Source organism: Chroicocephalus ridibundus, chromosome 2, assembly GCF_963924245.1.
Source record: "Chroicocephalus ridibundus chromosome 2, bChrRid1.1, whole genome shotgun sequence".
NCBI classification, from domain to species: Eukaryota; Metazoa; Chordata; class Aves; order Charadriiformes; family Laridae; genus Chroicocephalus; species Chroicocephalus ridibundus.
In genome coordinates this window covers 81,048,584-81,063,618 of record NC_086285.1, presented here as the reverse complement: position 1 = coordinate 81,063,618, position 15,035 = coordinate 81,048,584, and the positions used below count along the sequence as shown (strand labels likewise).

General features: G+C 38.6%; 1 protein-coding gene across 3 annotated transcripts in view; it reads right to left on the bottom strand.

The window, feature by feature from the left end:
* The window catches only part of DROSHA (drosha ribonuclease III), a 74,551-nt gene that overhangs the window by 55,065 nt on the left and 4,451 nt on the right, over positions 1–15,035 (bottom strand). For 2 of the 3 annotated variants that reach the window (XM_063326089.1, XM_063326088.1), the window contains exons 3-9: positions 12,655–12,747; positions 11,858–12,089; positions 10,818–10,959; positions 7,035–7,189; positions 3,932–4,012; positions 1,767–1,853; positions 1,568–1,654 (exon numbers count right to left, since the gene is read on the bottom strand). In XM_063326089.1, the coding sequence (XP_063182159.1) occupies positions 1,568–1,654; positions 1,767–1,853; positions 3,932–4,012; positions 7,035–7,189; positions 10,818–10,959; positions 11,858–12,089; positions 12,655–12,747 (877 nt within the window). Of the gene's footprint in view, positions 1–1,567; positions 1,655–1,766; positions 1,854–3,931; positions 4,013–7,034; positions 7,190–10,817; positions 10,960–11,857; positions 12,090–12,654; positions 12,806–15,035 lie in introns of all 3 variants that reach the window. The other variant, XM_063326090.1, reaches the window with a different exon arrangement.

Sequence of the window (15,035 nt, the reverse complement as noted above, 5' to 3'; positions counted from 1 at the left end):
CAAATTACAGAAATTTGCTTCGTTCAAAGATGTTCGTGTTTAGATCTCTATTTTTGCTACCCTTTGCCACCTCTCTTTTATCAAGTATGTTCCAAAATGCCTCTCAAACAGCAGCTTATATGTTGACAAAATCATCCCAAGACAGCAGGAGACTACTTCCAAAGGGCTTTATACCTGTTAGTAACAGGAACTGACAATACAGTGTTGCTTTATATTCAACTCTGTAAAAAAGTAAACATTTTGCTGCTGATCACTTCCCCTCTTTGGAATGAGAAAAACACACAAGCGCTTTACGGTAAGAGTAAGCTCAATGTCTCCACTAACTACTCATGTCAGACAAGAAGAGTTTTCCTTGTTTGCTGTATATTAAAGATTTCCATGACTGTCTGCCTTCCTGTCATGCAGTAAACACAAAAATTATAAAAATAAGGTAGTCTCTTTACCCTTGTAATGGGAGCAAAACAAAACTGTTCCTGTTTGCTCCTTTGCAAAGTGAAAATATAAAGCCTTGGAACAAATCTACCTTGAATCCCAAGGCTGAGTTAACACTACCCGGCAGGAGCGCTTCACGCTTCAATCCCATGGGCTGAACTCTAGTCTCTTACTGACTTCTCATCAACATTACAGTCCCTTCCCCTGCTCACCAAAAGTAATGTCATACCATTGCAAGCGAACCGTCGCAAAAAAAAAAATAATTGCTGCCTTCTCAGTGCCTCTCAGCTCCAGTATTCTTACATCCCAGTCCTGTACTGATAACCATTCTTATACTGAGTTTTCGTATTGGCGGTGTAGCTAGCAATAGGCATAAAACCAAGGTAACAAACAAACCTGACAACATTTGAAAAAACAGTTCTTGAAATATGAGGAAAACAAAAAATCTTCAAATGTACAGAAATGGAGTATTTGTATAATTTTCATTCAGATATGGCTAACAGCCTCTATTGGAAAAGCAGGGCAATCAGGTACCAATTGTGTCCTTTTTTTGTTGTATTTGCTTTCAAAATAGAAAATTAATTGCCTTTAAATATCTACAAGTTTTAATAAAAATCATAACTTGCCTAGTTCCTGAAGAAGCTGAACAGATATCAGAAAGTAGTGGATACATCTAGTCAAGTTTTTAGAACTTGCGTACATCTGTTTACAGTGAGCTCTGAAATCTGTTTAGAGTGGATCTCTGAAAGAAGTCCATTTGTCACTTAACAAAGGGAAAACCTTTTTTTGATGTTGTTGCTGGTTTTTAAACTTTTTCAACTTAACAAACCTCCTCATCCAATTTAAATCCAATTAACAGTCTTAACAATTTATTCCATGTTTTATTTCACTTCCAAACTGTGACACATGTAAAAAGCATTACTTTCATGCACATCACAGTCCCAGTCAGTTTGAAGACAACGCTTACCACAATTAGTCAGGACAAAACCTGAGCATAAATGTCTTTCCCATGTCCCCAGGGCTGGCAAGATATTTCTAACATACACGTACTGTTGTTTTACAGAAGTTCTACTTCAGGGGAGAAACAGCTTGCCTTCCAAACAAATCCCATGTATCTAACAATGAACATACTTACGTTTGTTAGTGGGGCATGTGCAAACATTGAGAACCCTTCAAAGATATATTCATGGTCGTCATACTCAATAACAGTAGGTCTGTCTGTCTAAAAAAAGCAAACAAAACCACCACGGAGTAAGCAAGAAGCATTACTACTTCCATCACTGAAAAAAAAAAAAAAATAGAGTCCTGGTTAGAATTATTTATAAAGTACTTACTAAGAAGTTTGTGGGAGGCGACACAGTAATTCGATAGTGGTATAGTCTTCCAGCATTGTTGGTCATGGGGCGACATGGTTTAATGGGCTTAAAGAAAGAGATAAGTAGAATTATGTGTAGAGTCAAGGCAAATTTAGATTAAAAGAGAGAATAAAGCATTTCTAATAGCCATGAAATGTGCACTAGGAAAAATTAAATAAAAGCAGGTAGTCATAATTAAGCATTCTGGGAAGAGGGAAAGCGGGGCCTTATCTACATTTTCACTTTCTGAAATATTTTTAGAGCTATTCAAAAGGAAAAAAAGGTGAAAAACATTGCTGTAATTTTGTCATTTTCCATTTGACTCTCCGTCTTTCTTACACACAGCAGTTAGCTGTTTACGTACCAGGCTGATTTCCTCTTTTATATAAATTCATTTCAGGAAACTGATTTTAAAAGCTTATGAAAAGGAACATGGACCTCACATGAGAAGATCTCAAAGTCTGTTATCAAGATAGACAGATATCAGCTCATCTGCTTGGGGCAAATCTGGGGCCTGAATAGAAGGGATTAGTCTATCACCAAGAGGCAGCGCTGGTAACCCTGCTCTGTCTGCCAGGTTGTAATGCCCGCCTGCAAGGTCCAAAGGCAGCCAGCCCTCTGTGCCCACTGATGCAACACCAATTGCCTGGGATTCATGTTTTCTTCCAGCTTGTTCTGAAGCAGTCCAGTTTAAAAACCTAAAAATCCTCAGCAGTCAGACAAAACCAGTTTCTCGCCTGCCCTACATCCAATTTGCTGCAGCTCAGAGGCTGCCACCAGCCTGTTCAGAATACATCTGTCTGCACAGGGAAAAAACACAAAAAATCACGGCAGCGAGTGGGGTACTACTGTAAACAGCATTTCTAAAGTTGGCCTGATGGGAATGGCAAGATAGCTACACACGTACGCAGCTCTGTGCACTTTGCAAACCCCATCCAATAAGTAGGGAAATTACTCTGGCTGTTCAGCCCCAAATTAAGCTTCTTACTGCTGCGACAAGACCGTTACAAACCAGCCAGTTTAAAGCTAGGCAGTTTTATCTACAGGACACTGTAAAAACTAGTATATCCTAGGAGATTTTCTGAAACTGCAAATTCCCAGCTGGCCTTCCTCCAGGGAGCAGCTGCCTTCACGCAGCAGGTTTTATATACCGGTTTTCTCCTGCTAAAATTTTCTCTCTCCTTCTCTGCAAGAAAAACACTAGAGACAACGTAGGGAGGAACTGATCCTGAACTGGGACAATTTATAGTAAGACCAAAGTAATTTTTCTGAAATGGAATAATACACAGAAATATTCACAAATCCTTAACTGCAGAGAAATAAAAGAATGTTTTAGTAAATATATGTAAAAAGACAAATTGAAAAATGAAATTCTTCAAGAAAAATTAAAAAGGTAAATCGTAAAACCTACATATTAATGTTCGCAAATTCTTTCACAAGAGCAACGGTTTTTATAATAAAAAAGTTTGAGGTGGTCCAAACAGTATTTTTCTTTCCAGAAACAATACTGGTCACGAAGCATGCTGTGTAAAAATGAGTATTTCTACGGAAAAATAACCAAGCACTATTTCATCAATGTTTTTCAAAAGAAAGGCACTACCACTATCAAATGTGTTTCAGGAAGCTGATGGAGTAATTTTTTCTAATCACTCATTCCTAAAGAACTTAAACTGTTTGACAGCGTGCAGACAGCACTGTGCGCAGTGCAGACATGCTCTAGTGCTAAGGCAAGAAGAACATATCCTGACAAGCTTCCTGCTCCTGTCAGCAGCAGAATTAATACTTTATTTACTTTTAAAACAATCCCTTTACAAAGACGGCCCTCATAACATACTCATCCACTTGAAGATGGTAGATCTTTGACCACAAGTTCTTTTTTATTAATGCAACGGTGTTTCAGAAACTTTAAAAAAAACCCCACCCTAGAACTGAACAAATACAAGCAAAAGTTTTACATAATTTTCAGGTGGATTTCATTACTAGTATTGCATTTTAAATATGAGGTTACACAACTATGTGCTTTAAAGTTGCACAGGAGTTTTTACTAAGCCTGTAAGTCATGGAAAAAAACCCTCAAATCAACCCAAGTACGAATTTACAGCAGGATGTTTGTATTCATAATGGCAATTCTTAGAATTAGTTACCTCTTCACCAGGATAAATGCCATGTCTTATTCCTGTTCGTCGTGCTTTAGCACTGCACTTGCACAAAGGTCCATCATTCATCTGTCAAAAACAAAATAGGATTCTGTTTTTATTGAAAAATGGTTTTGGAAAAGTATGTTAGTTTTAATGCCTGGAGTGCTGATGCTTCTAAAAGCCTGTCATGCTTAGATTAAGTGGATGTTCTTAAGCCAATAAAACTGAAAACAGTATAGACTAATGTAAGAGAACTGCACAATAGCATTAGAACTTCGTCACCGTTTCAGAAGCATAAGATGGAAAAATGCTCTCAGCAGAATCTTACCACTCTACTGTCATATACATCTTTTCCATTTCTTTTACATACAAATAGAACACTTTCTCCCTAAAATGAGATTCACGTCCTAAACATGCACGTGCAAATATTTACATACTGAAATCTCTAAGTGCAAACAGTTCCACACAGTTCACTGACTGAAATCCCGTCCCTGATTAACCCCTCTGCACCGTGGGAAGGCTATCACCAAAAGTATGCAAAGCAGACCATTTGAAGATTTTACTTGTTACTTTAAAGAAGTAATGGGAAGACTTCAATTACATCCTGCGAACAGCTCAGTAAAAAAGAGGAAGAGGGAAAAACATACCCACTTCAGTATTCTGCATGGGTGCATCAAGTAGCTATATCAAAAAGGGCCATTGCACGTGGTATAAAGCTAGTGTCTGTCTTTTCACTTTTATGACCAAGTTCAATGCAGACCATCAATTACCACAATAGCCTAAAGTTTTCTGCTCTTAACATCACACCTATTGCAGAAATCCAACAAAAAAAGCACAAAACCCAGAACCAAATCAGAAAAACAAATGAAGTTCCCAACCCCAGGCCTAAATGGCATTTTTTCAAAGTTTGAATTCAAGAACTGAAACATTGTTTTTAGACTTAGGAAAAAACCAACAACCTTGCAATGCAATACAAAAACCAGCAGAACTTTTCGTGCCGTTATAAACAGTCTGAAAATGGAACCAGCGTCCAGGGCGGAGCTAAATAGTACCACCAGCAAATAGATACAATGTGAAAATACCTCAGGAAACAAAAGCCACCAAACTGCTGTTAATGTAGTCTTCAGACAGCAGGGAGAGGGACACAACTTTTTAGCTTTGATGTTAATTCTCTGAATGTTAATCTCAATTTAATTTCTTCAGACTGGCACAGTGCATACATGCAAAGGAATGTAAGAAGTCGGGCACTTCTCTACTCCTTTGGGAACTGACTACTGCAATCTTAACAACAAAGTGACATGACATCTTTTTGTTCACACTTTTTTTCCGCACTTTGAGACCCTTGAGGAAAGTACAGGATCAATGAAATTGAATCATGCTTATAGGTAAGAGCATACGTCCTCACCGGCTTATACAGCCATAAAACAGAAGAGGGTTAAAAAATACACTCAATAGCAAATTGCTCATCACTCCCCCAAAAACAAGCACTAGCGCTGCCTCTGTTACATTAAACGCACAGACCGAAACGGAGGGAGAGATGTGAGGTACCTGTAAAGTCCAGGACTTGAGAAGCGAGTCAGATATCTTGTCCCTATTGACACACTAATGACACAGCTCATGGAACAAGATGCCGAAAAGTAATCATGAAGTGATGATAAAATGATGCTGAACGATCACAATTCTACATAAACTAAGGCAATGGCTTCTTACTTTCTCTGACCAACAGGGCAACACAAACAAGTAAATAACACTTGTAAGCAAAAAGCCATTGTGGTGGCATCAGCTTTAACAATTTTTCTGGCACCTGCCAGCACTGCTGGAGATGATCCAGAGTAACAAACACACTGCTCAGATTGAAGGGTTGGAAAGATCCATCGTAAAAATCCAGTTCCATGTCAGACGGTGTACTTGTATGGGCCAGTGTGCCCGGCAATCATTCCTGGTTTATGTAGTGATAGTTAGAAAGAATTTTGGCACAACACATAAATACCTAGGAAAACTTAAAACGTTTTCAAATAAAATCTACTCAAAAGTAGTACAGCACTGACAAGCTCACTATGATCTGATTTCAGCCCCTTCAAGAAAGACAAAGAGTCAGTCTCAAGAAAGTTCTCGGGAAAGAAAGTTTTTCAGCAGGAAACTCATAAACCACACATTCCTGTATCTATTCATACAACAGTTATTCCATGTCTTCTTATTTAGCTAATATTCTGGCCTGGAACATTACTTTGACGTGTGCCCAAGGGCTACACAATTTTTTCAGTTAAATATCTAAACAGTTTTCTAATTTTGTTTTCCATACAAATAAAAATAGCTAATTATGCTCAGTCACATTATTACTATTTTTTTTAACTAGAGGCATAAACATGAGTCTGTAACAGAATATTCAACACTCCTTTGAATTACCACAGTGGCAATAAGCATTGCAGTATCTCTTGGCATTATGATTTGTTGCATGTTAAACTCATGCATCACGCAAAGTGCCAGAAAAATAAATTTACTGAGGTGCCATTTGACAATGTGAGGATAGACAGTAAAATATTTAAGTAAGAAAGATGAAGATGGCAAATCTGCAAACAAAAACTAGTCTTCTGTGCAATGTATACATTCAAAACACCACTTCATGAGTTCAGCAATTACATTTAATGAGAATTATAATCTCCATGCAATTACAAAAAAAAGCATTAGACAAGAAATCAGGAGCATTAACTGCATATTTAAAACATTATTTATCATTATGAGCAGAGAGCTTTTAGGTGAAAAATTTGTAAAGGAGGTAAACATGCTGCCTTTTCTCCATCCCAGAATTCATCTGTGCGCCTTTATCTCAGGGCTAAGAGGACATTAGAAGACCGTTAGCAATTCAGGTTTTATTAACACTGTCAGACATGATTCCAGCTGAATAAATCCCAGGATTCATGAGCTGGAACCACACTCTTGAAATCAAAAGTGAAGGGCTTTGAAGAAGATGAGAGAGAAAAGGGAAAAGGTGGGTAAAAAATGCATATTGAAATAGATGTCGCCCAGCATGTTTGACAGCAACACAGAATTTTAGGTCTACAGGGGAGAATGACTTTCAGACACACAGTACTTTTTCCTCTCACCATACCTGTCCTGGATCATTGTACCACAGTTCTTCATGGAGACGATCAGGGTGTGCTTTTTTACGCTTAATTTCTGCAATGACGTCAAAAACTTCTGAATCCGAACTGCTAGAGCAGCTGCTGTCATCTTCAGAGTCACAGTCCGAGTCACTGGAGCTCTCTGATTCACACAGGGAAAATAAAAACAGCTGAAAAACACTTCCACACACTCTCTCCTCCAATAGCAATGCGTTCTCTGACATGCCATAGCTAACTGTGGCACAGAGTTATTAAAGTTGTATGTGATATTCACGCTAATGAAGAGGGACAGCAACTGCATTTTTAATTAAAAATGACAGCAAACGTCTACAACAACTGCATCTGTTTGCATACTTGAGAGATTGCTGTTTGGCTGTCCAGGAGCACCACTGCTCAGTTGTAGAAAAACAATTTCAGTTACTTGGCATTAACGATTATAGAGCTATAACCAACACATGTGTTACCATAAAGCTAAAAAAAAAAAAAACCAAAAAAACCTCTTCTTGTTTAAAAGTTAATTCTGCTTGCAATAAGCAAAGTACTTATGTCTAGTTTCATTTTACCTAAAAATGCTCCTGTCTGTAGCAGAATACTTTCTATTTAAGAGTTTCGAAAAAGCATATATGTATAGAAGTACAGAATTACTGTAGAACGTGTACTGTTAGACTAGTTTTTCAAAACCAATTACTTCTAATAAATCCATTATCACATATCAGAAACCACAGATAAGAAAAACACCTGGAACTACTAACTGAGTGAATCCAGTCATAAGTTTCTTGGAAGCCCTGTTCTGTGAGTTTTCCTCCTTACTTTTTTTTTTTTAAGATATTTTTCTTTGTATTAACTGAAAGAAGTTTTCTGATGTATCAGAGGGGAGAATAATGCTAAAGGAAAAAAAAGAACAGAAGACGGTCTTAGACTCGTTAAAATATCTCCTTTGTGGTGTTGTCAAAATAATTTTAGTAAGTGTCTGGACTTCATAAATATCTCTAACCTCTTGTGGTACTTACAAGCAACTCCCTTTCTTATACAAGTAACGTCACTCATTTCCACAGATCTCCTCAGCTCCAACTTAAATAAATGCCTTCATAGCCAAGACACATACCATGATGCAACTAAGTTTTATTATGCTTGGAGGGATGCAACATTTCTTCCATTTCTAAGTTTTCAGTTAAGAGAAAACATATTACTACGCTGCCAGTGCTTTGAAATACTGTGAAACTATGGTTTAAAATATGTGTATTTATTGAATACAAGACTCTCCTTAGTTAAAAGGAAAAGAGGGAGAGAGAGAAAATAAGAGAATATTACTAGTAAAATACGCTTTTAAAAAAAAAATTATGTTGTATTTTTATACAGTCCATAGTTCAGCATAACATTATTAAAATATGTCCTTGGGACATATGGTTTACATAGGTCATATATGCTCAGTTGAAATCAAGTTTTGCCTAAATGCGCATACACCTATGTTCCTACAAAAATCCGCATACACCTATGTTCCTACAAAAATCCGCAAACACTTGAGTTTTAAAAGTTCTCTGACAAACATCAATCAGTTGTGCAAGTCTAATTGTAGGTGCAAAACGAGTGTGGGACCTGATGGAGTTCTGAAAGACCAATGTAAAAATTTAGGTTTCATGTACTGAAGTCGGCCTTTCATGATCTAAAAGTGCTCTTGAAACGCATTGCTATCTCACTGCAATACGCAATTATTGCTAACATAAGGAAGAACAGAGACAGCATTTACTTAAGTACAAAATAAGACAAACTATTAGACACTCCAGAAGCATGGCTGTAGGAGAAACTGTCACAGACACCAGCCCAGGGGACCAGCGTAGACACGGAGCCTTTGGGTCCTCCAGAAAGAGTGGAAAAAGAAACACAGAGAAGTTGCTCTTGGCCCTGTCATATTTTAGCCTGGAGCAGCAAAGGAACTCTTTCTGCAGAGATCTGAGGAAGTGAAGCTTCACACAGCTACGCTGAATGCAGCAGTTTTGCCCTCGCTTCATGCACGTGAAAATATACCTCCCGAAAAACCCTACAGTTAACTTTGCTATCAATTCTTGAGCAAATTTGAATACGTGCAAACACACTGTTCAAAAAAACATAAAAAAGGTGTTTCCTTTATAAAAGTTAATTCACATTTTATCTAATTTGCGTTCATTTTTTTCTTTCATCTTTGTTTTATCTTTTTATACTACCAGCATGTCACTCACCATGTCATTATATACCTGTATTTCAACTTCAGAATTTTTTATATGTGATTTTTAAATAGTTACTAAGCTCAGATATGAGAGTCTGAAACAGCTCAACCAGCAAACATCAGTTAAAAAGCACGCCCAACAGAGTATCTAAATTAATGCGATACACCTAAGAATTTCTTAAACACACTATGAAACACTGAAATGCTGAAAGTATAAAAGGAATAGCTAACAGTTCTCACAAAACAAGAAAAATAGTTTTCATTGGCTTCTGAGTAGCCAAATTGCTATCAAAAAGCATGCCCTGCTAATTCAAGCAGTATTTCCCCAATAACTGATACAGCCAGCAGACTTATTTCACTGGAAGAATGACAATGGAGATAAACCATGTTTTGAAAACTAATACTTCTGCATAAGATTATAGGAAGCAGAGCTGCACAACCAAAATACAATCCAGAAGAAAGATGAAGTCAGTGCCATAACAAGCAGCCATGCAATTTTATCACCACTACTCTTGCTTTGTTTTTAGAAACATAAGACCAGGAGCTCCTCCAAGCCTCTTGTGCACCATGCTTTGGCCTATCTGATCATGCTCAAGGTGCTTTCATACCATGGAAAAGACTCTAGCATAAGGCAGTGCTGGATACTCCCCATCTTCCCTTAGACTTTCTGGGTAAAGAATCCAGCTCTGCTTCAGTCAAAAGTGTCCTGGTTTGAGGTAAAACAGAACCAACTTTCTGTTCAGTATTTTTTATTTCTTAGCTAGGCCTCTTCTAACTCTCTGAAATTAACAGCATGTTGTGTCTGAAGCAGTTTGTTCAGAGTGATAAGACAGTTTGTGCCAAGGAATGGTATGCAGAGAGGCTCTTGATTGTACTTATTGCTATAACAACCCCGGTCAGCTAATTTCGTTATTTGCCCCGTTAAAGGGTCGGAAGCGGAGGGGCACAGAGGGGTCCCAGCTGCGGGGAGGAGCGGACAGGACAGGTGACCCAAAATTGACCAACAGGGGTATTGCATCCCACCTGCCCCATGCTCGGTATAAAAGCTGAGGGATCAAAGAGTCAACTCTCTTCCTTCAATGGCTGACGTCCGAGGAGGACCCTGTCTGTTCATCTGCCTTTGATCCCGATCGATGTGTTCCTGACTCCATCTGTGGAATTCAGTTCCCACCCATTGCTGAGTCCAGCCTGAGACTTCCCCAGTACCTGCTGGTGACGTCATCCTGGGAGCTTAACATGGTTTTGTATATACTGTATCTATTTCATTATTTTCCTTTTTATTTTATTCTTAGTATTTTATTAAAGTAGTTTAGTTTCTTCTAAACTCATAAATCTCTCTTTATCTCTCCTCCTACTCTCTGTGCATGAGGGGCTGTCGCTGGCCATAGGCCGATTTGGCCAAAACCACGACAATAAGTAACAGTAAAACTCACATGAGCATGCAATACAAAGGAACGATTTACAAAACACAGATTACCCCACCAACATTATTAAATACACGCAACTGCCAAAACCAGGTTAACTACAGATTATTCCATTTCAAAGTTTTGTCATCGATTTTACCTACCTAAATCTTCATCCAGCTTGGTCTTTGGTGGCTCCCATGGGGGCCTGGCTGCTTTGGCCTTTGCCTGTCGCTTTCCTAACTCCTCATCAAACTTTTCATACAGATCTCGGAGCTTGCTTGTTCCTACCACAGTAGAGTCCCCCTGTTAATTAAAAAGCAGAACAACAACAACGAAAAAGACAGTGTTGAAATAGCACATGAACACAACATGTAACAGCATTTCACAATGAAAAGCAAGAGAGGGGAAAGACAGATCTCAGTGTAGTACAACAAAACATGGAAATACTTGTTAAGGCTTTAGCATACCATTACATTGCTCCACCAGGTGAATTAGCAGAGAAATTACTTAATTTGCTAGTGCATTATCATCAAACCTTTGGCCTAACGAAGCAGAACTATGGCTAAGCATTTAGTACAGCTCAGCATTGATTTTTAACAGGCTTAGAAGAAACAGGAGACCTGTGAAAGTATTTTGCAATTCAAAAAAATTTCATCACAGACATGAAACACAAAACTCAGCTCATTTTGTTGCCTGCTTCAAATTACCATGAATCCACCCTCCATGTCATTCTCAAAAAAAACCCCACAACCAACCACAAACACAAAAAAACCCCAGAAACCTCCCTCCCTCTATCTCTACTCCACCAGCGAGTGTTATTGTCAAGTACAAAGAAACCTGACTTCCTGCTTCTGCACAAAATTTCTCCATGGTTGTAGGAATATACGATGCTTGAGGCATCTTTGCTCAAATACAGCTATAACAGAAAAAACAAAACACCCTTCCCTCCTGAAGACAAAAAAGTGCCCCTCTTCCACGTACCACTAATCTGAATGAAAACAGACAGAAGAAACTGACGAAAATAGAGAAGAATACCAACAAATTAAGTCCTTAAGAGGGTTAAAAGACTGAGATGGTTGGGAAGAGAGAAGGATTAAATGACACAAAACATGATCCTGCTGAAGGGTTCATATTAATCAAGTAATCAAATAATCAATAAAGGACTGTGTACAGTAATTTTAGAGTTCTCTCACAAACATACCACTTGATCCATTGGGTCATTGGAATAATAGCTTTCAGAATGAGTACAGCGAACCCAGACTGGCTTAAGTAATTCCTCATCTTCCTCTTCATTTTTTTCAGATGCATTCTCCTCCGATTCTTTGTCTTTGATAGCGGTATAGTTTTTCTCTTTGCTGGAGCTCTGGTTCTCAGACCACCTTTCTCTGTCCTCCTCCCATCGGGGTCTCTTTCTCTCTCTGCTTGGAGACCGACTTAGTGGGAGAAAGTAAACGAAAGCAATTCCCTTTATTACTTTAACAGTGACAGTTTTGTAATGAAAAAAAATAGTTTGCTTCATATCACTACATCATTCTATCATATAAACTACAACAAAATCCAATTGCCTTATCCTGCTTTTAACTTGCAACGTAAAGAGCACTTTGTAGTTCTGACCTACTATAAAAAAATGACTTAAAATTGAAAGTGCTTTTGTATTTTAAATCTTATTCAAGAATTAGAATGAAAAAATACATACTATTTTAGATTAAAATTCCTACTTGCATTCTTGCATTGGTAATTTACAGACTGGAAGCAGATGCAAGAGGAATTTTTTAGGACAGAGCAGCAAAGTCCTCTCCAGAGATTAATCCTGTTTCTAACTCTACAAGGTCTTGAGATAACTGACATTTGCATGTATAAGGAGACAGTAATAAATTTAAGACATCATCTTTTCTGATTTCAAACCAGGCACGTATGCACATATACATACACAACAACTCACATGCATAGATGCACAGAGCCTCAAATACACAAGAGACCGAATGTAATCTTCCTTACCTTCCTGCCCTCTTGTAATCTTTTTTGTAGGATCTGTCTGGCGACGGTGATCTTCTGCTGTCACGGTGCCTATGCCTCTCCCTCTCCCGCTCCCTTGGAGAGGCCAAAACATAAGTTAAATGAGAAATCTGGCATTTCATACATTCCACACCTGAAAGGAGCACAGAAGCAGGCTGAGATCATGTTATGCAAAATAATACACACATGCTGACTGCTAAAAACCCAGACATTCTTAATGCTAACCTTCAAGAAATTTGCAAAAGACAGTCACCTATCTCCGCTGCCTTTGTCATAAAGCCATCTATCTCAATACAAATGTTAATTCAAGCCATACAGAGCTTCTATAAATTTAACTTCTATAAATTCACCACAGGGCTTGTTGCCATTCTTCCTCTTCTCCTGTTACAAATGGCAAAGGGTAAGATTGTTGTGTCTTTAACCACTCCTAATGCCTCAAGGAAGGGGAAAAACCTATTCCATGCACAATAGCTTTGTAAGCGCAGCAGTCACTCAAGTGTCTCTGGCAAGCCCTCCCTCCTTGACAGCCACCTCAAGCACACACAAAAAACTGACAGACACAGAAAATTTGCATCATGCTGAAACTATGACACCCAAGACTCAATTTGGACACAGACGTAAAGAACTTGACCATTCAAACATATTTCTGGGGCAAAAGAGTTTTAAATTAACTGAAGGCTTGGGGAAGAGTGGCTGAAAAGCTGCCTGGCCTGCCAAAAAGGCCAACAGCTAGTGTGGCCAGCAAGACTAGGGAAGAAATTGTGCTGTACTCAGCACTGGTGAGGCTGCACCTGAAATACTGTGTTCAGTTTTGGGCCCCTTGCTACAAGGAAGACATTGAGGTGCTGGAGCATCTCCAACGAAGATGAGTGAAGCTGGTGAAGGGTCTAGAGAACAAGTCCTGTGAGGAGTGGCTAAAGGAACTGAGGTTATTTAGCCTTGAGAAAAGGAAACTGATGGGAGACCTTATTGCTCTCTACAACTACCTGCAAGGAGGTTGTAACAAGGTGAGTGTTCATCTCTTCTCCCAAGTAACAAGCAAAAGGACAAGATGAAATGACCTTAAGTTGTACCAGGGGAGGTTTAGACTGGATATTAGGAAAAAATTCTTCACCAAAAGGGTTATCAGGCACTGGAAAGGGCTGCCCAGGGAAGTGGTTGAGTCACCATCCCTGGAGGTATTGAAAAGACCTGTAGATGTGGTGCTTCGGGACATGGGTTAGTGGTGGACTTGGCAGCGCTAAGTTAACGGTTGGACTTGATGATCTTGAGGGTGTTTTCCAACCTAAATGATTCTGTGAAATTACTGTGTACTTGAGGCAGCAAAGATCACACAGGCAGTTTTCACACTCTGATAACAGCTGACAACTTGTTAGTCCACAACCATTTGTGTTATCAGTCAAATCTCCTAGTAAATGAGTATGCTGATACACAAGGAACCATAAATACGTGCATCAGGTGGTTTGGTGGACTAACAGAATGAGTAAAGTTTATTTATGAACACATATATGTATGTTTCCATATGCATAACATGAAATAGAATGCAAATTTACAAAGCACAAAGTTCATATAAGTTATCTACTGTTCTTCCCCACACCCGTTCATCCTTCTCTACCCGTGCCTTGTTCAAGCACAGACTTCAGTCTTCAGAGAGAGCGTATTCTATGCCATGCTGTGCAAAAAAATCCACAACATGGCCAGGAAGTAGTTCTTATTAAAATAAGCAGATACGTTGTAATGTAGACCTGGAAACTGTTGGCCTCACGCAGTACTCCACAAATGTGTAAGAAAGAAGCTGCTGAAAACGTGTGTTTTAAAACTTAAAACTGAACTTTAAAATCTAAACAATAAATTGTGAAATTGCGTGGCAAATATCTGAGTCACCTACACAGGGCAGAAAATTCCACAAGCTTGTCATACAGAAAAGGCCAGTGCCTTAACGCCAGCTGCCTTCAGTTTTAGGAAAATCCTATTTTGGAAATCAGAGTAAACTTACTGAACGTGATGTCTGTGTGGGGTTTTTTTGGAATACAGCTAAGTTTCTGCAATTAAATCTCTGCACATCTAAATTAAAGTAACTTCATTTCCACAGGCACTATGTGTAAATTCATGTTTCATGTGTGATATGAGAAAGCTCAGAGCTTCTAAAATCAGAGCACATGATCCAAGTGCCCTGATCAAATATTTAAATACTTAACTTTCCAGTGTCTCTCCTTGAATATTCTGACCTAGATCATTAAACATATAAAGAGTGATCAAGAGAGCAAATCTAAGACATTTGAAAGATTTAACTGCTGATGGTTTGCTCTAAAACACCACGCAGCAAACTGCATCAGGCCAGCTCATAATTTGCAAGCTCTTTG